The sequence below is a fragment of the Rhinoraja longicauda genome, chromosome 25, assembly GCF_053455715.1.
Source record: "Rhinoraja longicauda isolate Sanriku21f chromosome 25, sRhiLon1.1, whole genome shotgun sequence".
In the NCBI taxonomy this organism is placed as follows: Eukaryota; Metazoa; Chordata; class Chondrichthyes; order Rajiformes; family Arhynchobatidae; genus Rhinoraja; species Rhinoraja longicauda.
In genome coordinates, this window is record NC_135977.1 from 5,943,364 (window position 1) to 5,968,118 (window position 24,755).

General features: G+C 42.2%; 1 protein-coding gene across 2 annotated transcripts in view; it reads left to right on the top strand.

Moving 5' to 3' along the window:
* Nucleotides 1–8,109: 8,109 nt before the first annotated feature.
* Nucleotides 8,110–24,755, top strand: part of fam222aa (family with sequence similarity 222 member Aa) — a 168,640-nt gene continuing 151,994 nt past the window's right edge. The window contains exon 1 of one of the 2 annotated variants that reach the window (XM_078421772.1): nt 8,110–9,384. In XM_078421772.1, coding sequence (XP_078277898.1) covers nt 9,269–9,384 — 116 coding nt within the window. In that variant the 5' untranslated portion in view covers nt 8,110–9,268. The remainder of the gene's footprint in view (nt 9,385–24,755) is intronic. The other variant, XM_078421773.1, reaches the window with a different exon arrangement.

A 24,755-nucleotide genomic window follows, 5' to 3' on the forward strand; every position in this document is an offset into this window, starting at 1 on the left:
TGTGCGAAAAATGTATTTTCTCTCTGTCATTGCCCATCGAGATGCATTTCATTCATTCCTGAGAGGAATCAGCCCTTATACTAGAGCTATTGAGTATTTTGGTTCCTATTCTAAAAGTTGGCTGAATCTTTCTTACACATTGGTCAGGTTATATTGGTCAGATATAGGTTTAAGGTGAAGGGGAAAGGATTTAATTGGAATCTGAGGGGTAGCTTTTTCACACAAAGGGTGGTGGGTGTGTGGAACAAGCTGCCAGAGGAGTAGTTGAGGCAGGAACTATCCCAATGTTTAAGAAACAGTTATTATGCAGATACATGGATAGGACAGGTTTGGAGGGATATGGACCAAATGCTGGCAAGTGGGACTAGTGTAGCTGGGACATGTTGGTCGGTGTGGGCAAGTTGGGCCGAAGGGCCTGTTTCCATACTGTATCACTCTATGACTCTCTGACTCTATGGCATTGATACACACAAGAGTGCCACCTAAAGATGTCTAGTAAGTTTCTTAATCACAAATTCCATTGGAGAGGATGTACCAGTCCCCACCATGTGATTTTATTTCCTCACTGAACTTAGCTCATTGGTTATCCTTGATAAATCTCCCTCTATACTCCATGTTGCTGTTGCTAACCTATTTAAACCAGTCTGCTAAAAATAGTGCACAGAGGAAATTAAACCCTGGAACAAGCAGTGTTCTACACGTAACATGATATGTTACTCATTTTATCTTGGTTATGAATAGAGGTAACAGTGACATTACCATGACTCAGACCTTGTCTGGATGTTCATCTGACTTTGTGACAAATGGTGATTTTTGGTTCCTTGAAGTGCACTCCCGTGCAGATCAGGAGAGCCTTGGGTTTGTGCAGTGTTGGCTGATGTCTGCTGGGACCACATTAGAGGCTTTGCAATTACACTTGTCTGTAGATCACCTTGAAATGGAGCCCGATGAGTAATGTCGTCTCGGGCAGGTACCAGAGAGTACAGGGATGATTTTGTGCATCCATTGTGCATGCCAACAGGTGAATATGTTTACTGTGTAGGAAAGAACTGCAGATGCTGGTTTACCCGAAGATAAGCACAAAATGCTGGAGTAACTCAGCACGACAGGCAGCATCTCTAGAGAGAAGGAATGGGTGACGATTTGGGTTGAGACCCTTATTCTGAAGAAGGGTCATGACCCGAGATGTCACCCATTCCTTCTCTTCAGAGATGTTGCCTGTCCCGCTGAGTTACTCCAGCATTTTGTGAATATGTTTATTATTCAATTAAAACAATTACCATCTTGGTAACCCAATTAGTTTAATTTATGCTTGGAGATACAGCGTGGAAACAGGCCCTTTGACCTACGAAGTCCGCACCAACTAACAACCACCGTACATTAAGTACTGTAAGGAGTTTGTACGTTCTCCCCGTGACCTGCGTGGGTTTTCTCCAAGATCTTCGGTTTCCTCCCACACTCCAAAGACGTACAGGTATGTAGGTTAATTGGCTGGGTAAATGTAAAAAATTGTCCCTAGTGGGTGTAGGATAGTGTTAATGTACGGGGATCGCTGGGCGGCACGGACTTGGAGGGCCGAAAAGGCCTGTTTCCGGCTGTATATATATGATGATGATGATTAGTTTTATCCTACACACTAGAGACAATTTACGGAAGCCAATTAACCTACAAACCTGCACGTCTACCGAATGTGGGAGGAAACCGGAGCACCCAAAAGTAAACCCACACGGTCACTTTTCTTGCTATTGAGGGCGTGCAGCATAGGTTTACTAGGTTAATTCCCGGAATGGCGGGACTATCATATGTTGAAAGACTGGAGCGACTAGGCTTGTATACACTGGAATTTAGAAGGATGAGAGGAGATCTTATCGAAACGTATAAGATTATTAAGGGGTTGGACACGTTAGAGGCAGGAAACATGTTCCCAATGTTGGGGGAGTCCAGAACAAGGGGCCACAGTTTAAGAATAAGGTGTTGGCCATTTAGAACTGAGATGAGGAAAAACTTTTTCAGTCAGAGAGTTGTGAATCTGTGGAATTCTCTGCCTCAGAAGGCAGTGGAGGCCAATTCTCTGAATGCATTCAAGAGAGAGCTAGATAGAGCTCTTAAGGATAGCGGAGTCAGGGGGTATGGGAAGAAGGCAGGAACGGGGTACTGATTGAGAATGATCAGCCATGATCACATTGAATAGCGGTGCTAGCTCGAAGGGCCGAATGGCCTACTCCTGCACCTATTGTCTATTGTCTATTGTCACGGGGAGAACGTACAAACTCCATGCATCCAGCACAACAGCCAGGTCTCTGGCGCTGTAAGGCAGCAGCTCCGCCGCTGCGGCACTGTGCTGCCCCTACACTGACATTTTTTGGGGAACAAATTACTTGTGGGGTTTGTCTTAAATCCCTTCATTGCGTTTTAGCAGCATCACACTATCTAAACTAAATAAATTAAATAAATCTAATGTAATTGGGTAATAACTCTGATGTAATGGCAATTAACATATAGCTACATCATGTGTTTGACAACATTCACAAGTGTAATTTTCACCTCAAGTTGACATACTTAAAGAATCCTTCTTAAATTCCTCTATTGCACCTTCAGTCTCAATTTTATTTTATTCAGCAAAGTTAAAGGTTGGATTAAAGAAATGAGTTTGCCAGAACTTGTGAGTTGTATAATTAGCCCTGAGCTGCTGGGTTTAGGGTGAAAAAAGACAGGCAGGGATACTGTTCCTGATCCCCTGAATATTTAGGTAGGAAGGAACTGCTGGTTCAAACTGAAAATAGACACAAAAAGCTGGAGTAACTCAGCGGGTCAGACAAGAAGAAGGGTCTCGACCCGAAACGTCACCTATTCCTTTTCTCCAGAGATGCTGTCTGACCCGCTGAGTTACTCCAGCTTTTTGTGTCTATGCTCTGAAGAAGGGTCTCGACCCGAAATGTCACCCATTCCTTCTCTCCAGAGTTGCAGCCTGTCCCACTGAGTCACTCCAGCTTTTAGTGTAGTGCCTATCTTCAGTTTAAACCAGCATCTGCAGTTCCTTCCTACACACCCTGAATATTTATGTGGATGCTAGATATAGAGAGTTTCACTGTGATAACATGGTTGAAAATAAATACTTTTGGTGTTTTCATATGTTTCCCAAGCCACATCAAGTCAAGTCAAGTCGAGTTTATTGTCAGAAACACAAGTACGTTGAGACACAGGCCACAAAATATTGTTTACCAGAAATAGTTTCCATTATTTCCCAGAAGAATATCAAGCAATGCACTAATGCACTCTGTTCATTGCAGTATGATTAATGAAAGTCAGCCTGTAACTGTGGGCATGTTAAATCTTTCCAATTTACTATTTTTTGCACAGATGTGCCTAAGTTATTAGATATAAATAACCCGGTATATATTAGAGATACTGTCTTTCAAAAGGTACTTGATAAAGTACTTCACACGGCACACAGTGGAGATAAGCACTTCGAAAATTAGGTGAATACGGTGGATCGAAAATTGACTAGACAACAGGAAGCAAAGGGTAATTATAAATGGGAATATGCCACCTTGGGAGAGGAGGCTTGTGCAGCTCTCCAGAGGCAAGTACTTGGGGTTTTGTTCTTCAACAGCAACATTAATGAACTAGATGAGGAAACGACAATCATGCCTGCTAAATATGCTGATCGCGGATTTGTGTGAGATGGCAAGACGTACAATGGAATCTGATATCAATCAAACCGTCTGGACTAACCATTCAACTTGAATAGTGATTGGCAGCTTTCCTTTTTATGAGGATGAATGCAATCTAAAGTATTTTCACTAGGATAGACACAAAATGCTGGAGTAACTCAGCGGGACAGGCAGCATCTCTGGAAAGAAGGAATGGCCGATGTTTCGGGTCGAGGCCCTTCTTCAGACTGATGTCAGAGAGTAGCCTGTCCCGCTGAGTTACTCCAGCATTTTGTGTCTACCTTCGATTTAAACCAGCATCTGCAGTTCTTTCCTACTATCTTCACTAGGACTTGCAGGCTTGCTAAATATTCACACCATATCTATATGAACTGCAAAAAAACCCCATAATTTTATATTAAAATATAAATTGTCCACCGAACTGGTCAATAACTGGAGAAAATGATCTGTAAAGAGATGGAATACTGGTTGTTAATATTCCGATAATATTCATTTTTGAACATGTTTTGAACATGTTTGAATGAATTCATACAAGAACCATCAGGTGCCATTACGTGCAATCTGTTCTATAACTACTTGTACTTATGTGCCTGGGAGGACTCCACATTAAAAAGTTGTTCTGTCCACGTTCTGACCGAGTAGCATTGATATGTTTTGGTTTCAAATTACCACCGCAAGTGAAGGTGGATGACAAATGTACAAAAGATGTTAAGATCAGGAAAATGTAATTTTCCTCAATGTTTTCTAACCTGTGCACAAAAGACTCTCGGTACAGCTCACTTAAAAGGTAGCTGGGCAAATGTCTGATTCCTGGGCTCATTGAGTATTTGAGAAATCATAATGGATCTATTTCCATGGATAATTTTTTCATACAAAATCGTATCCATTTTCTTTCAGATTGCGCTAAAGGTTTGCAAGAATCAATGCACAACATGTTCTTCAATAACATCAAACGAGAGTAAACCAGTTCCTCGGCTCCTGGAAGATAAAAGGCCACGATATACAAACTGCGATCCATAATTATTTGCCGAGTTATTTTGGAGATCAAGAAGGGAGAGATTACACATCCGAATTCTCATTCTTGCTTGCGGTCCATTGAATACACTAACTGACACGTTCCACTTCTGAAAGAGGAACACTGCTTTGAGCTGTCACATGATGAGAAACAAATAAAATCATAAAAGGACTGGACAAGCTAGATGCAGGAAAAATGTTCCCCATGTTGGGGGAGTCCAGAACCAGATGCCACAGACTAAGAATAAAGGGGAGGCCATTTAAAATTGAGATGAGGAAAAACTTTTTTACCCAGAGAGTTGTGAATTTGTGGAATTCTCTGCCACAGAAGGCAGTAGAGAACAATTCAATGGATGAATTTAAAAGAGAGTTAGATCTCTAGGGGTTAGCAGAATCAAGGCATAAGGGGAGAAGGCAGGCACAGGTTACTGATTGTGGATGATCAGCCATGATCACAATGAGATGGCTCAAAGGGCCAAATGGCCTCCGCCTGCACCTTTTTTCTATGTTTCCATGTTTCTATGAGATTCCCAGAAAGTCAGAGAAAAGGTTTCAAGAGTTTCTAAGTAACTGTAACACCCTCAACTATTCATGAATTTCCAAGAGATTACTGTTAAAATGGAGAACAAGCATTCCGGAAGGTGTTAAGAATGTCTACTTTCTTTGACTTGAGCAAGTGGAGACCAAATGTAAATTGTAGAAGGAGGATAGATTGTTCCAAACAACCCACATACCTGTTTATCAAGCACCTAAGATAGACATTAAATGATGGAGTAACTCAGGCCAGGACAGGCAGCATCTCTGGAGTGAAGGAATAGGTGACATTTGTGTCTATCTTCGGTGTAAACCAGCATCTGCAGTTCCTTTCTACCCATTTTATCAAGCATCTCTAGTCCTGTCGTATGTTGAAAGACTGGAGCGGCTAGGCTTGTATACACTGGAATTTAGAAGGATGAGAGGGGATCTTATCAAAACATATAAGATTATTAAGGGGTTGGACACGTTAGAGGCAAGAAACATGTTCCCAATGTTGGGGGAGTCCAGAACCAGGGGCCACAGTTTAAGAATAAGGGGTAGGCCATTTAGAACGGAGATGAGGAAAAACATTTTCAGTCAGAGAGTTGTAAATCTGTGGAATCCTCAGAAGGCAGTGGAGGCCAATTCTCTGAATGCATTCAAGAGAGAGCTAGAGCTCTTAAGGATAGCAGAGTCAGGGAGTATGGGGAGAAGGCAGGAACGGGGTATTGATTGAGAATGATCAGCCATGATCACATTGAATGGTGGTGCTGGCTTGAAGGGCCGAATGGGCTACTCCTGCACCTATTGTTTATTGTCCTACTATGGCAGAATCTGCCATATCAAAGATAAGCTTTTAGCAGCCTCTTGGGACCACTAAGTCATCCTCAACGCAACAAGCAATGGGTTCCAGTGAGCCAATGATTATCCTACAATTTTCAAGGAAGCTTTGAGAAGCACTTTCTCTATCTTCCTGGAAATTCTTTCTCTGATTTCATTTCAGAGTTCAGAGCTGGTCAACTGTATCAATATTTCAATGTTTTTCTATGTGTTTACTGGATCAGGATCAAGCATGGAAGCTCACCTATTCCCTGCCCCAGCACGTGCCCATTAATGCTCACTGTAATATCACATTGCTGATTTAGCTAAAGTAAGTTAACTTTTCAGAGCCAAAGAAGGTATATATCTAGAGCTATCCAGAAATATATGTTCAAGATAGACACAAAATGCTGGAGTAACTCAGCAGGACAGGTAGCATTCTGGAGAGGAGGAATAGAGTCAAGACCCTTCTTCAGACCCTTCAACTGCAGATGCTGGTTTACACCGAAGACAGTCATATGTCCCAGATAGAACAATTAAATTCTTACTTGCAGAAACACAACAAAATGTGTAAACATAGTACACTGTAATAGACACAAAATGGTGGAGTAACCCAGCGGGACAGGCAGCATCCTTGTAGAGAAGGAATGCTTCTCTCCAGAGATGTTGCATGTCCCGTGGAGTTACTCCACCATTTTGTGCCTATCTCTGTTTAAACCCGCATCTTTAGTTCCTTCCCTCATTATGTAGTCCACGTCTACGTTCAAGCTCCGCCTTTATTAACTGAGCTCAAGTATATTGGGTTAAAAAATAAAATGAAACGTCATCTATACATGTTCTCCGGGGATGCTGCCTGACCCGCTGAGTTACTCCAGCACTTTGTGTCTTTTTTTCGTAAACCAGCCTCTGCAGTTCCTTCTTTCTACAATGATTTGTGTATGTTATTCTACATTTGTAAATACGAAATTGTCATCTGACAGTTAACAGACAAAGTGTAAATAAAAAGTGTAGGAGAAAACAACTAGAGACCATTCAGTCCATCGCAGTGTGTCTGTGCTGGCTGGCGATTTGATAGACCAATTGCATTCAATCCCCTATCCTTGTCATTCATCCTTAATTTAATTAATTTCCTAGTCTTCCATTACCAAGCAAAACTGCCTTCTAGAATTACACAGTGAAATAGCTTCCTCCCATCTTTTCAAATTTAACATTCCACATCCTTGAAAGCAATGCATCATAACTTTCTACTGCACTTTCTGTACTCAAATTAAAATATTCAGATGAAAGGGCATTGGCCTTCAACACGAACCCTGACTTCTGGTGTCCACAGAAGCCCCTTGATGCAGCAGCAACCTGCGTCTAGCCGCTCAACCCCCTTGCTAAAGAGACTGAGCCGTTTGTTGGCAAGTGCCAGACCCTTCTTCAGACCCATGTTGTGTTCCGTGTTTTCAGCTATCTTTTTCCTGCTTTTATTTTAGAATCCCATCACATACACACTCATCACTTGGCCATTTTATAAAACTCATCCATCCATTTGTTCACATAATAGACCATTAACGTAAATGGCACTTCGTGCGCCTAATTGAATCGTTGTCATTTTTTTTTTTTTGTGAACGAGAGAATATAAATTTTGAGAATGAGGATCATTAGCAGGAAGGCAGTGCATGGAAGTAATTGATTGCCCAATAACTTCGCTGAAAATCGCCACTGGAATTGCCCAACCTTGATCCAGAAGTTTTTAAAAGCCCCTTTGTTATCCTAATTCACTCCGAATTAAATTCTGAATTAAGCGATGAAAAAAATCATTGCAATTCTTCTGGAAACAACGTGCAAAATAACACTGCGCCATCAAACGCCTCTGTCTCTTGAGCAAGGGCTTGAGCGACGAGGCGCCGGTTGCTGAATATTCCAAAGCTGTCTGGTGCCAGCTGCTACTTACTTGCCACAACTGTGCAACTGGTTTGTGTGGGTGAAGGTGCGGTTTCATGTAGCTGGTGCCTGAATCTGGGGGGAAAGTGACACGTCAGATGCTGAAACCAGTGTTTACTTTTCCTCTCTCTCTCTCTTTCCGAGCAGCTGATTGACCTGATGGGAAGGGTCTCGACCCGAAACGTCACCCGTTCCTTCCCTCCAGAGATGCTGCCCGTCCAGCTGAGTTACTCCAGCTTTTAGTGTCTATCTTCGGTTTAAAACCAGCATCTGCAGTTCATTCCTGCATACACCAGGACTAGGCTGGGCGATGGGAGAGCTTCGCGCCGTCTTGACTGCTCTACATATATTTTTTATCTACAGCCAAGTCAAAGGCAACAATTTGAACAATTCGTCTGAAGAAGGGTCTCGACCCGATACGTCTCCCGTTCCCTTCTCTCCAGAGATGCTGCCTGTCCCGCTGAGCTACTCCAGCATTTTGTGTCTAGCAACAATTTAGAAGATTGAATTGGAGAGTTAGACATTGTGCCGTTCGATAAAAATAACTACCTTAGGAGAGGGGGGATGGAGCCCAGGGAAGGGAACAGAGGCTGAAGAGACTCCCGGAAGAGATCTTGTGACCGCGACGTGTCAGATGAAACACAGCATAAATGTTAGTTGGGTAAGAGTGAGACTGAGCCTGGCGGTGAGCTGAGCGAGCGTGCGTCTGTGATGAGAGATAACATCACCAGTTCCAGGCGATTCGAGACGGGACCTGATCTGGTAGAGAGAGGCTGGCAGACGGGGAAAGGCTGGATGGATCCAGAGCTGGGGCGCTTGGAGACAGACAGAAGCGATGAGAGCGGTTTAGATAAAGCAGCGACGGCAGCGAGCAGCCAGACCCGCAACACCAACAACACACACACACCGGCGCTCAGAATGTGACCCTCCTGGCCTCGCATCCACCTTCTGTGCCACGGACTACAATCACGCCCCTAGTCAGTCAGTATGTGACCAGCTTTATTCCAATCTCTGACAAGCATCGTCTGTCTACATTGTCGTCGAGGCACAGCCGGCTCTGAACGCTGATAGAGATATTGTCGTTTCATCTTCTGATGTATCTCTAATAGAGGATTCACACGTTCAACAAAGCCAACTGCAGCCTTTGGGAATGGATAAAAGTCTCTTTTATGGTGGGTTTGAGACGCCCACTCTGATGTGCGGCCAGTCGTCCTAAACTGAAGGATTGGCGCATCTACAGCGGAGCAACTTCACGGTGGAAACTTTTCCCCACCCAGGAGGAATTTGTTTTTGGAGCGCGTAATATATCCCTTCCTATGGATCTGGAAACGAGCAGGATGGTCCCGATTATCAGACTGGTTAAGGAGAACGGACTGCTGTGGGCCAAGTTCCACTCGGTGGGCACCGAGATGATAGTGACAGGGAGAGGAAGGTACGGCTTTAGACAGTGTCGTCTTTTATTTTCCATCGCGGTGGCGCAGCGGTAGAGTCATCGCCTCACGGCGCAAGAGACCCGGGTTCGATCCTGGCTACCGGTGCTTGTCTGTGCTGTGTTTGTACGACCGCTCTCCCAGGGACCTGCATGGGGTTTGTTTTCCGAGACTTTCGGCTTCCTCCCGCACTCGCAAAGACGGACAGGTTTGTCGGTTGGAACTGCAGGTGCTGGTTTAAATCGAAGGTAGACACTAAATGCTGGAGTAACTCAGCGGGACAGGCAGCATCTCTGGAGAGAAGGAATGGGTGACGTTTCGGGTCGAGACCCTTCTTCAGACAGATCAGTCAGTCAGCATTTTGTGTCTCAGGTTTGTAGGTTAATTGGCTTGGTATAAACGTTTTAAAAAAAATCCCTAGTGTGTGTAGGATAGTGCTAGTGTGCGGGGATCGCTGGTCCGTGCGGACTCGGTGGTCGAAGGATCTACATAGAAACATAAAAAAATAGGTGCAGGAGTAGGCCATTCGGCCCTTCGAGCCTGCACCGCCATTCAATATGACCATGGCTGATCATCCAGCTCAGTAGCCCGTACCTGCCTTCTCTCCATACCCCCTGATCCCTTTAGCCACAAGGGCCACATCTAACTCCCTCTTAAATATAGCCAATGAACTGGCCTCAACTACCTTCTGTGGCAGAGAATTCCACAGATTCACCACTCTGTGTGTGAAAAAAAACGTTCTCATCTCGGTCCTAAAAGACTTCCCCCTTATCCTTAAACTGTGACCCCTTGTTCTGTGACCCCTTGTACTTGATCTGTTCCCGCGCCGTATCTCTAAACTAAACTAAACTAACAATCTCATTGTGTCCTCCCTACATTTGTTATTCGACTCCACCTGGCCACGCCGACTCACAGTGGGGCGCGGTTCCTTGTGCTCATGTCTGTGACAATTACTAATCCTAAATTCTAACTGTAATTTTAACTGCGCGGAGCTACTACAACACATTCAGGAGTCTGAAGAAGGGTCTCTACCCGAAACGACACCCAATCCTTCCATCCAGAGATGCTGCCTGTCCTGCTGAGCTACTCCAGCATTTTGTGTGTATCTTCAGGCAGGGCAGGATGGTCCACTGTTGGCTAGCGAAGGTGTGATCTCAAGAGGGAAACAATGTGGAGAACTGTGGCACTGGTAAATCGACTAGGGTGGGGGAAGGAGGCAAGGAAGGGGAGAAGACCTGCTGAGATGCTGCCTGACCCACTTTGTGTCTATCTTTGGTATAAACCAGCATCTGGAGTTTAAGGTTTCTACAAATGTCATACCAATTCTTGTTCAGCAACACAAACTGCCATGATAGCTGAGAGCTTTCCAATGAAACTAGAACAAGGATCATCTAGTTTTGTTTTTTTTCTATTTTGGAGAGTATTCTGAACAATATTCTTCATGGAATAGTACGCACTTTGGGATTTAGATGCCTTCAATTCCTAGTGGCAGGATTCTGAGTTGACACCAGCTTAACATTAAGATGGCTGACACTTCAAACTGGAAAACAGATTGTGAGAATGACAGGAAAGAAGCAAACATCAAATAAGGTGGCCAAGAAAAGTCGTCTTGTATTAAATTGTGGCACAGTATGATAAAGATAGACACAAAATGCTGGAGTAACTCAGCGGGTCAGGCAGCATCTCTGGAAAAAAGAATAGGTGACGTTTCAGGTTAGAATCTTTCTTTATGTATGATGGAAAGAGTTTGGAGTTGGCTCAGCCACTTATGGCAAATGGGGTAAGTCAGACCCCCCCCCCCCCCCCCCCCCCACTGTAAAGCACAGTAGCGTGATCACTCTGTTTCCTACCTTCCTGTTAAGGGCATCATGTCTACTTTGTAATCTATTAATTTTGCAGTGAACATTGGTAGGCGATTCACCATTGAGTGCAGCAGAACTGAGTTTGGTATTGTACTAATTGTGTGTCCATAGACATCCCTTTCAGCAATGTAGAAACAAAGAACTGCAGATGCTGGTTAATACACAAAGGGCACAAAGTGCTGGAGCAACTCAGCAGGTCAGTTAGCATCACTGGAGAACATGGATAGGATCTTCTGAAGAAGGGTCTCAACCCAAAACGTCACCTATCCATGTTCACCTATCATGATGCTGCCTGAGCTGCCGAGTTACTGCAGTATTTTATGTCATATTCAGCCATGGTTACCAGCAGCTGGTATCCTTGCTGATTGCTTCTCTCCTTCCCTAACTCAACACGCTAAGATGACTGTAAATAACAAGGTCATGGCTTAAATCAGCAAATGTCGCAGAGTTAGAAATTGAACATGAGCTTTCTGTTTTATGTGACTCAGCTGATGTAATTATCCTCAGCTATCTCAGCAGCTAAACCGGTCCATGCTGTCACCACCATTACCCCACTTCATTATGTTTCCTAGCAAGAGCGATGCATTTCCTTAAAGAACATCCTGACCCACGCGAATACAATTGTGAAACAAGATCATCTGCACTCCATGCCTTTATTGATTTACTTTGCAAATACTGCACAGCTGCAGAGGCATGAAGTTTCTGGAATCCAGACAATCAAATTCTAAAGGCCTTGACCATTATTTTAATCAATCACAATATCTTTATATAAAAGCTTTTTAAATTACAAGTTACTGGCACTATTTATCTTAGTAATGATACAGGAGCATGAAAGCCCAGACATCTAGACTTAACAGCTTCTTACCCACTGTTGTCAGACTCCTGAACTAATCACCTTTTCCACACTGAAGATAGACACAAAAAGCTGGAATAACTCAGCGGGTCAGGCAGCATCTCTGGAGAAACGGATTAGGTGACGTTTTGGGTCGAGACCCTTTCCACAGACTGAAAGTCAGGGGAAAGGGAATCAAGAGATAGAGACGGCACATAGAACTAATGAATGAAAGATATGCAAAAAGCTTCGCTCAGTGCACCTTGGCCTTGATGATCTCTCGCTTGCCAAACTCTTTAATTCCCCTTTCTGTCCTGGGTCTCCTCCATTGTCAGAGTGAGGCCAAACGCAAACTGGAGGAACAATACCTCTCTCATCTTCACCCCAATTCACCTTCCTTAATTCCATCAGTCCTATTACTGCAATCCAGCATTAAAAAAAAATGTCTTCTGCTATTTTCCTGAGTCACCTCTTGGAAACTTAGACAACAACTCTCTGTAGACGTTCTGAACATGGAAAATTCTCAGCAATATTTAATCAGTCAGCATGGACATTAAGGAAAGCGAATGACGTAATGATCATCAAGATAAAATATGTTTGAGGTAAAATATCTGTTCTGGCAATGGATGATGGAGTGAAACGGTGGCTCTAAGTCCAATTCCGTCTTCCCATTTTGCATGTTCCTATATTGAAGGTTTGGGCACCCGATAACCAAGTTCACATGTTAGTGTCCATTGACAAAAATCAGCTTCAACTTGAACCCTTGCTGTAAATGCGAGTGGTTCCAGATCCTGCATTCGTGGAAGTTCTTGGGTAAATGGGAGGGTCTCGGTATTGAATCAATAGGATCACTTATTAGGCAGGAATGTCTCTAAAGAAAGTAAAGCACTGGAAACGGTGGTGAGAAAGGAGGAGAGAATAAAGTGATGAACAATGAATGGCAGTGTTGGGAAGAAAAATAGGGCCGAGGGAATTAAGGAGGGTGAATTGGGTTGAAGATGAGAGAGGAACAAGAAAAGTAGGAAGGTTTTCAAGGTGAATGGTAAGTAAAATTATAGACTGAATTGACCGTTAAAAAAAATTGTGTTGGGAGTGAAAAGTTGGTTGAGTTACATGAGATAACATAAAACTTAAATTGTGTCTGTGAAGTATAGAGTAAGTTTGTGAATGGAATCTAGAAAGGGTGAATTACTTTTATCAGCTGAGATGTAAGGAGTAGATATGGGAGAGTGGAGACACAAGGAAGTAGATGCTGGAATCTTGAGCAAAACATGAAGTACTGGATGAACTTTTGACTTTTATAACTTCAGGTGGTCCCTGCTTCCCTTCTCTATCCCCTTCCCCTTCCCAGTTCTCCCACTAATCTTCCTGTCTCCGACTACATCCTATCTTTGTCCCGTCCCCTTCCCTGACATCAGTCTGAAGGGTCTTGACCCGAAACGTCACCCATTCTTCTCTCCCGTGATGCTGCCTGACCCGCTGAGTTACTCCAGCATTTTGTGTCTACCTTCGGATGAACTCAGTTGGTCAGGCAGCATCTGTGGATGGAATGGACAGGTGACCTTTTGAGTCAGGGCCCTTTTTCAGACGTGGGAGGATGACTGTTCAATTGATACTGTATTTTTCTATGTTAAGGTCAACCATTGTTGATATTTGAAAGTAGATAAAATTAGCTTGAAGGCATGGTGTGATACAAATCCTAAAGTTTCCTTGGGTAACATTGTCTTCTGATTCTTAGAAAAGCGTATTGTTATTGAGCATTCCACATTTATATTTTCTTCTGAGGTCCTCAGATACTCATGTTTATCTCTTATTTAAGTAAGGAATGATGGGTTAGTCTTGTTTTATGAAGCTCATGTAATCCCTGGTTCATAGTCAAGACCATATTGCAATTGTCAACCATTTAGAAACTGACATATTTTTTAAAGCTATTGATTCGTTTTGATATATTTTGAGTTTGCACAGAAAAGGTATGGAATATAGGACATTTCAGGACTGAAAATGGTCATTCAGTCTGTCAAAACTATGTCAGTGTTTTAATTCACATGAGCTTTCGGCCTATTCTGTGCTCACTCTCCACACCCATCTTTTTTAATTAATCTCAGTCACTTATGAACTCTGCTGCGATGAGGGTTTGTAGCAGTGAATTCTACATTCCAACCTTAAATTTCAAATTTAAATCTAAATGTATTCCCTTGTCAGGCATGAAAACGCGATCAGGAGAAAGAGCCCCAGTAATATCTCTCCACAATGAGGGCACTGAAGCTAATTACCGTCAGCTCAGTTTATAATAATTTTAATTAGTGCCCTAAAGTTGGTTATAGCTAGAAATTGGAGGTCTCCTACTGCACTAAGTATAAACATTGCTAAGTGGCCCAGAGACGGTAGATGCTGGAATCTGCAGCAAAAAAACATACTGCGGGAGGAATTTAGTGGGTCAGACATCTGTGGATGGAGATGGACTCTTCATCTGGACCTTCATCTTCATCCAAGTGCAAAGTTTCTTCCTAACTATTTACCAAATAGGCAGAACAACTGAGGGTGGCAAAGGCTTGCGTGAGGTTGTGTATTGTGATTGATACTGTGCCTTACATTTCTGAGATCTGTCACAAGGAGTGCCTCTAGATGGATAGAAGCCACAATGTAATTTGGGAAGCATCTCCGGCACTGGAAGGAAGTGGTGGAGAAAGATGCTGATTCTGATTCTGCTGATTCATTCTGTGGTTCTGTGATGAGATTTGCCTCCTTTCTTGGAAATGGTTACATTGATTACATCCCTGACATTTCCTGGCACAACCCTCTTCTTCCTAGTTATGGGAAATGAGGCTGAGAATATGCATTTGAAGTTCTTCTCAGGTATTAGAACTTCTATAGCGATCCCATCTAATCCAAGGCCTTGTCATTTTTCATTTGACCTTTTCATTTGACCTTTTCAACTTCTTGTTGGGCTGAGCTGTTGGCATGGTTCGTCTGGATAGTTTCCTGTGAAATAGAATCAAGAACATTCATATCAAGGACAGAATTTCAGAATACTTTGAGGAACATCTTCCATTGATCTGAGATTGCTAGCTTTACTCTGTCGCTGCTGTTCAATAGGGTGGGACCAGATGCTTAGGCCATAAGTGGTCTTTATAGCCATGAAGAATCAATAAGGTGCTGCATTTCCTGTGCTCTTTCCACCATCTGTTCTTTGGATCATGACATTTTCCGGTGGATCTCGGTCTTCAGGTGCATTCAGAGATGTCCTATTCCCTTGAGTCCCAGTCCAAGAAAGCCTTGCATTTTGAGTTACTTAGTTCTTGGATCTCCTGATAGGTTTTATGAAATCAGACCTGGTGTTTTCCAATATGTGGTTATTCTGAATATTTCAAAGGCCAATGATGGTTATATTCCATGTTAATAGGTTACATTTCCAATATATTTTTAACTTATTTCCCCTTGCACAGTAGTACTGTTGATGAATGTATAATAATTTACATTAACTGGTCCATAACATGTGTTTTTGTGATCTATGGGGATATATAAATTCCGATCTTATATAAATTCCGATCTTACATATGTTCAGTTTAATTTGCTATTGAACCTGTCAAGTTAGCCCTGGGTTAGCCCAGCACACAAGATTCCAGATCATATTGCATTGTTCCCTCCTGAATAATTTCTGAATTTTCTGAATAATTTCTTTAAATGTTTGCCATTGTCATTTGTAAATGTGCTTTAAACAGAATGTCCAGCGACTTATGAAAATATAGTCCATATCTCAAATTTTTGCAAACAAATCCTTCACCTCTTGTTTCTAGTATTAATCTTAAAATAACATTTTTAAAAACTCATTCATCAACTAGTTTTAAAAAAATGATCATTATTTCTTCTTTTATTTTAGAGATAAAGCACAGAAACAGCCTCTTCAGCCCACTATGTGTGCGCCGACCAGTGATCCCCACACATTAACACTATCCTACACACACTAGAAACAATTCACAATTATACCAAGCCAATTAAACTACAAAACTGTACATCTTTTAAGTGTGGAGGTAACCATAGCTCCTGGAGAAAACCCACGCAGGTCATGGGGAGAATGTACAAACTCCATACAGAAAAGCACCTCATATTTCGCTTGGGCAGCTTGCAACCCAGCAGTATGAACATTGACTTCTCCAACTTTAGATAGTTTCTCTGTCGCTCTCTTCCCCTCCCCCTTCCCAGTTCTCCCTCTATCTTCTTGTCTCCACCTATATCCTTCCTTTGTCCCGCCCCCCTGACATCAGTCTGAAGAAGGGTCTCGACCCGAAACGTCACCCATTCCTTCTCTCCTGAGATGCTGCCTGACCTGCTGAGTTACTCCAGCATTTTGTGATACCTTCGATTTGTACCAGCATCTGCAGTTATTTTCCTACAGCACCTGTAGTCAGGATCAAAGCCGGGTCTCTGGCATTGTAAGACAGCAATTCTACCGCTGCAACGCATTCTCTCAAATCACTATACAAAGATTTGTACACAATAATGTTCAACTTTTCAGGTCAATTTTTTTTAAAACCTGATGTTCTGATATTAGTTAAATGGATCGACATTGCACTTCATCCAAGGCTCTATTAAATCTTCTTTCTAACAAAGATAAGGAAAGGTATTGCTGAGAAATGGAATCCGATTCCCCTTTCAATAATAAACAATTTCCATTAATGAGCGGCATATTTGAGTTGCAGAGTACAGATACTTTTATATTATTTCACAAGGGCATTCCCAGCTCACTTGATGCTTCAGTGAGTTTTTATAACAATTAGCCAGAATGTGCCAAGTTAGAAAGAAAGTGATTAGTGCTTAGTTAGCTGATTTATCCCAACTCTTAAATTTAAGAGCATAAAAATTAGAAAATATTATTTACCTCCTGAACCGTATTTCCTTTTCAATAGCACATAATTTCTATGCCTCAGTGAAATCCTGAAAAGCCCATACATTTGGGAAAGTGAAGAAAGTTACAAATGAAAAAATGATCACTTTGTTTGTCTACTCCAATGTGCAATTTATAATATAAACTACTTGACAATAGTATTTATTATTTGTTCTGTCATCAAATCTTTCCATCAATCTGATCTGATTTAAACATCCCTTCTCTAGGAGAAAATTACTGATGAAATTGTACTCATTCCCAGTACAATTAAGTATAATTATTCAAAAGCAAATTATTGCAGATGCTGGTAATCTGGAATAAAACAGAAAATGCTGGAAAAGTTCAGCAGGTCAGACATCTATAAAGAGTGAAGCAGTAGACAGACACAAAATGTTGGAGTAACTCAGTGGGTCAGAGAGCATCTCTGGAGAAAGGAATAGATGACGTTTCGGGTCGAGACACTTCTTCGGGCCTGAAACGTCGCCTATTCCTTTTCTCCAGAGATGCAGCCTGTCCCGCTGAGTTATTCCAGCTTTTTGTGTCAATCTTCAATTTAAACCAGCATCTGCAGTTCCTTCCAATGCAAGAGTGAAGCAGTATTCCTGACAAAAAAACTATCGTTAACTTTGTATCTTCAACTTTTTCAGTATTATTTGTAGAATGGGTAATTATGTCCTGAAGTGCTTCACAGAATTTCTCCAAGGTTAAATCTGCATCGTGCAAAAGGTACAAAATGAGTTAGATAGAGCTCTAGGGGCTAGTGGAATCAAGGCATATTGGGAGAAGGCAAGCACAGGTTACTGATTGTGGATGATCAGCGATGATCACAATGAATGGCGGTGCTGGCTGGAAGTGCCAAATGGCCTCCTCCTGCACCTATTTTCTATGTCTATGTCTATAAATCAATAAGGGAATGAAATAATGGGACGAATGGCCTGTTTTTGAAGTTTTCTTATGTCCCTCAGTGCTCTGGCATATGTCCTGTAAAACGTTTCCTACAGAAATCAACCAGTGAATCAAAATTAGAAGTACCTAGTCTACAACTAAAAAAAATAATTGATTTCTGACAGGAAAGAGATAAATAAATTAAATACATAGAAAATTGATTTTTTTTTTAAAGGTTAAAGCTTAGGGAGTTAATTGATAACTAGCTAGCTGCATTGAAAAGTGAATAGGAAGGTACAGTGATAAATGGAAGCACCCTCATCTGGAGGTGTGAATGGTAGATTTCTGTGGCACCCCCTTCCATTTATACTATTTATATTGGCGGCAAGAACAGGAAAGCAGAGTATTACCTGAATAGTGACCGATTGGGAGAAGGGGAGATGCAACGTGACCTGGGTGTCATGGTGCACCAGTCATTGAAAGCAAGCATGCAGGTGCAGCAGGCAGTGAAGAAAGCGAATGGTATGTTGGCATTCATAGCAAGAGGATTTGAGTTTAGGAGCAGGGAGGTTCTGCTGCAGTTGTACAGGGCCTTGGTGAGACCATACCTGGAGTATTGTGTGCAGTTTTGGTCTCCTAACCTGAGGAAAGACGTTCTTGCCTTAGAGGGAGTACAGAGAAGGTTCACCAGATTAATCCCTGGGATGGCGGGACTTGCATATGAGGAAAGACTGGATAGACTGGGCTTGTACTCGCTGGAATGTAGAAGACTGAGGGGGGATCTTATAGAAACATATAAAATTCTTAAGGGGTTGGAGAGGCTAGATGCGGGAAGATTGTTCCCGATGTTGGGGGAGTCCAGAACCAGGGGTCACAGCTTAAGGATAAGGGGGAAGTCTTTTAGGACCGAGATGAGAAAACATTTCTTCACACAGAGAGTGGTGAGTCTGTGGAATTCTCTGCCACAGAAGGTAGTTGAGGCCAGTTCATTGGCTATATTTAAGAGGGAGTTAGATGTGGCCCTTTTTGCTAAAGGGATCAGGGGGTATGGAGAGAAGGCAGGTACAGGCTACTGAGCTGGATGATCAGCCATGATCATATTGAATGGCGGTGCAGGCTCGAAGGGCCGAATGGCCTACTCCTGCACCTATTTTCTATGTTTCTATGTCTATGTTTCTATACAAGTCTTCGAGAGTACTTCTTTATGACTATATGCCAATAATATCCCAAAAAGCCTTGCACCACACATTTCCTTCAATTTCTACAGTCAAATGTTAGCGTTGTACTTGGTATACATAAGCATAAAGAAGAAAAAGCAATCATTCAACAAGAGAATGTATGAAGCCTCTAAATTATCTCACTAAAAGAAAAACCAGCATGATGACTCACAGCCCAAATGGCAATTAAATTCAGACTTAGTGTTTATTCAACAGCAGTTAGACAGTGGCCTTAAGGGATACAGATTTACTTTAGCAGCAGGATAATGCATTCTCTATTTGACGATATTAGTGAGAGCATGAGTAATTTGTTGGTTTATTAAAATTTTGTCATGGACATCATAAATTGTTACAAAAAGTCTGAAATGTATGTTCAGATAAAATCTTAAATTCACAACTACATTTCAATCTACAAAGTTCCCTGACCAAGCAGTATTTCTGTCATTTAGTTGCATTTTTTTAACAAATAAAGCAACTAAAATTTTGATCTTGCAGAATAAGCTTGCTTGAGCATAGATCTATTTTAATAATCCCTGCTGTTCAAAAAGAAATGCATGCTGTAAGGAAAGCCTTGATCATTGGCGAGAATATTTTCAATACATGGTTGCTGATGACACCAATTTATGCAGGTAGGAGACAAATCAAATAAAATAATCAGCATGCAAATTTTTTTAAATTAATTAAGCAAAACAATGGCAGACAGAATTCAACTGAATTGTGGTCTCCATAACCTGAAGAAAATTGTTCGGTATTAAAACACTCAAATATACCACAGCTAAGTAAATTATCCACATTACATGTGTAACTTTAATTCCCCACATCACAAAATCAGATATGTAGAAACAATCTTACCTAAACAAATGTAAACATTTTTCATTTAACTTTCTGCATCCTTCATTGGTTTTGCTCTATTCCTCTTTTGTTTTCCTTTTTTCATTTTTTTATACAATCTTAATCTAACAGAAGTGTTGAACAGATTAAGAATCTTAGCTTCCTCTTAAGATCACCATTTCAGTAGTCAGTTTCTAGCAAGATCAATTCACTTCACGTGATATGAAGTAAACGCTGAGATACAGCAAAGGCATTGGGATCAGACAACATTCCAGCTATAGTACCTACACTCTGGAATGACCTGTTCCTCTATCCAAAAATAGAGACAAAAAGCTGGAGTAACTCTGCGGGCCAGGCAGCATCTCTGGAGAAAAGGAATAGGTAATGTTTCGGGTATCGGGTTTTAGTCTGAAGAAGGGTCTTGACCCAAAACGTCACCTATTCCTTTTCCCCAGAGATGCTGCCTGACCCGCTGAGTGTCTATCTTCGGTTTAAACCAGCATCTGTAGTTCCTTCCTACACTGTTCCTCTATCCAAGTTGTTCCAGTACAGGTACAACACTGGTATTTATCCAACAAATGTGGAAAATTGCCTAGGTATGTCCTGTTCACAAAAAATACAAATCCAATCCAGCTAACTAACTACCCCATCAATCTACTTTGGCAAATTGATTTAAGCCACCATCAACAAGTCAAGTTTATAGTCATACGCACAAGTACAATGAAGTATAGGACAATGAACTATCATGCTTGTAACAGCATCCCAGACTCAGACAACCCCACAAAACTAATTATACATAAATTATAATGAATTATGCAAAATGTTTTAAAGGAAGGCAAAAATGTTTGATTGGGGACAATGTTTTAAAGGAAGGTTGGTTCAAAAACATAATTAGAAAAGAAACAAGTCCATGGTACTGTTCCTTTGTCGTGGTGAGATTATAGTTAAACAGGCTGGTTGAAAAACTTGAAAGTTGTAGGAAAGCAGCTGTTCCTCAACCTGGTAGCGTGGGACAAGCTTCTGCACCTCCTTCCTGCCTGATGGTAGCAGAAAAGAAGTCCTGGCCAGAATGGTGAAGATATTTGATGATAGATGCCGTTCTCTTGAGGCAGCGTCTCATGTACAGTAGATGCTTTGGATGGAGGGGCAGAGCTGTGCCCGTGATGGACTAGGCTGAGTACACCACTCCCTGCAGCCTCTTCTGTGCCAGTTCTTTGGAATTGCCGTGGCAGAGCATGAATGCAACAGTGCCATAATGCAACACTTGCTCTCCAACAACCAGCTCACCGATGCCAAGACTTCACCAAAGCCCTGAATGAAAGAGATGAATTTCAGATGTGAGGTGCAAGTGACTGCCCTTGCCATTAAGGAAGTATGCGACTCATTGTGGCATCAAGGAGCTCTGGTAAAATGGAAATCAATGGACATCAAGGTGAAAATACTCCATGAGTTGAGTTATATCTTGCACAAGGAGAAATGGTTGTGGTTATTGGGGGTCAATCATCCTAGCCCCATAATTTCAGGGCCGTATCCTAGCCCTCTTAAGTAACTGTATCAATGGTCTTCCTTCCATTTCTTTCATCACAAGGTCAAAAGTACTCAGATTTGCTGATGACTGCACAATTTTCATTCCATTCACAGCCCCTCAGCAAATGAACAAGTCTATATTCTCATGTAGAATGACCTGGACAATTGGCTGATATGTGGCAAGTAGCATTAATGCCACAGAGATGCCTATCGATGACCATCTCCAATAAGAAAGGGTACAACCACCTACCCCTGACATTCAATGACACTTCAGTCACCAATCACCCACAATCAACATCATTGGAGGTCACCAATTACCATAAATTCATAAGTGATAGGAGCAGAATTAGACCATTCGACCCATCATGTCTACTCTGCCACTCTGCCATTCAATCATGGCTGATCTATCTTTTCCCCTTAACCCCATTCTCCTGCCTTCTGCCCATAAACCCTGACACTCATCCAAATCAAGAATCTATCTATCTCTGCCTTAAAAATATCCATTGACGGCCTCCACAGCCTTTTGTGGCAATGAAGTCCACCGATTCACCACTCTCTGGCTAAAGAAATTTCTCTTCATCTCATAGAAATATAGAAAATAGGTGCAAGAGGAGGCCATTCGGCCCTTCGAGCCAGCACTGCCATTCATTGTGATCATGGCTGATCGTCCCCAATCAATAACCCGTGCCTACCTTCTCCCCATATTCCTTGATTCCATTAGCCCCTAGAGCTCTATCTAACTCTCTCTTAAATCCATCCAGTGATTTGGCTTCCACTGCCCTCTGTGGCAGAGAACTCAACAAATTCACAACTCTCTGGGTGAAAAAGTTTTTTCTCACCTCAGTTTTAAATGGCCTCCCCTTTATTCTAAGACTGTGGCCCCTGGTTCTGGACTCGCCCAACATTGGGAACATTTTTCCTGCATCTAGCTTGTCCAGTCCGTTTATAATTTTATATGTTTCTATAAGATCCCCTCTCATCCTTCTAAACTCCAGTGAATACAAGCCTAATCTTTTCAATCTTTCCTCATATGTCAGTCCCGCCATCCCAGGGATCAATCTCGTGAACCTCCGCTGCACTGCCTCAATTACAAGGATGTCCTTCCTCAAATTAGGAGACCAAATCTGTACACAATACTCCAGATGTGGTCTTACCAGGGCCCTATACAACTGCAGAAGAACCTCTTTACTCCTATACTGAAATCCTCTTGTTATGAAGGCAAACATTCCATTAGCTTTCTTCACTGCCTGCTGTACCTGCACGCCAACTTTCAGTGACTGGTGTACAAGGACACCCAGGTCTCGCTACACCTCCCCCTTACTTAACCTAACACCATTGAGATAATAATCTGCCTCCTTGTTTCTGCCGCCAAAGTGGATAACCTCACATTTATCTATATTATACTGCATCTGCCACGCATCTGCCCACTCACTCAACCTGTCCAGGTCACCCTGCAACCTCTTAACATCCTCTTCACAGTTTACACTGCCACCCAGCTTTGTGTCATCCGCAAACTTGCTAGTGTTGCTTCTAATTTCCTCTTCCAAATTATTAATATATATGGTGAACAGTTGCGGCCCCAACACCGAGCCTTGCGGCACTCCACCCGCCATTGCCTGCCATTCTGAAAAGGACCCGTTTACTCCTACTCTTTGCTTCTTGTCTGCCAACCAATTTTCTATCCATGTCAACACCCTACCCCCAATACCATGTGCTCTAATTTTAGTCACCAATCTCCCGTGCGGGACCTTATCAAAGGCTTTCTGAAAGTCTGGATACACTACATCCACTGGCTCCCCTTCATCCATTTTACTTGTCACGTCCTCAAAAAATTCCAGATTAGTCAAGCATGATTTCCCTTTCATAAATCCATGCTGACTTGGACTTATCCTTTTACTGCTATCCAAATGCACCGTTATTACCTCTTTAATAATTGACTCCAGCATCTTTCCCACCACCAAAGTCAGGCTAACTGGTCTGTAATTCCCCGTTTTCTCTCTCGCTCCTTTCTTGAAAAGTGGGATAACATTAGCTATCCTCCAATCCACAGGAACTGATCCTGAATCTATTGAACATTGGAAAATTGAAGGTATTTATTCACAAAATGCTGGAGTAACTCAGCAGGTCAGGCAGCATCTCAGGAGAGAAGGAATGGGTGACGTTTCGGGTCGAGACCCAATGCGTCTACTATTTCTAGAGCCACCTTCCTGAGGACCCTGGGATGCAGACCATCAGGCCCAGGGGATTTATCATCCTTCAGTCCCATTAGTCTACCCAATACTATTTCTCACCTAATGAATATGTCTTTCAGTTCCTCTACCCCCCTAGATCCTCTGGTCCTCCAGTACATCTGGGAGATTGTTTGTGTCTTCCTCAGTGAAGACAGATCCAAAGTACCTGTTCAACTCTTCTGCCATTTCCTTGTTACCCATAATAATTTCACCTGTGTCTGCCTTCAAGGGACCCACATTTGACTTTGCTACTCTTTTTCTCTTAACATATCTAAAGAAGCTTTTACTGTCCTTCTTTATATTCTTGGCTAGCTTCCCCTCGTACTTCATCTTTTCAGCCCTTTTTTTCCCCGTTTTGTTACCTTCTGTACTGTTTTGTTCTCCTTCCTAAAGGAACGTCCTTTAATTCTGAGGCTATGACCTCTGGTCCTAGACTCTCCCACTAGTGGAAAAATCCTCTCCACATCCACTCTATCCAGACTCTATCCAGTCCAGACCAGAAACTCAACAGGACGTGCCACTTAAATGGTCTGACTCCAATGGCAGGTTAGAGACTGGGTGTCCTGTGGTGAGTGACTCACCTTGAGGCATCCCAAAGCCTTTCCATCATCTACAAATCGGAAATGTGATGGAATATTCTCTACCAGTGTACCAGCAGTTACCATATGCACCATCTACAAAATGTATTGCTCTTATTCACTTAGGCTGCTCTGACAGTTCCCTTTAAATCCACATCCTTTACCATCATGAAGTAAAGGACTTACTATGTTGTAGAGCAGAGGGATCTAGGAGTGCACATACATAGTTCCATGAAAATGATGTCACAGGTAAATATTGTGGTCAACAAGGCTTTTGGTACATTGGCCTTCATCAATCAGGTTATTGAGTATAGAAGTTAGGATGTTATGTTACAGTTGTTTGTACAAGATGTTGTTGAGGCTGCATTTGGAGTATTGTGTTCAGTTTTGGTCACCCTGCTATAGGATGGATGTTGTCAAGTTGGAAAGAGTGCAGAGATTTACAAAGATGTTGCCAGGACTTCAGTTATAGGGAGATGTTGGACAGGTCAGGACTGTATTCCCTTGGAGCGCAGGAGGCTGAGG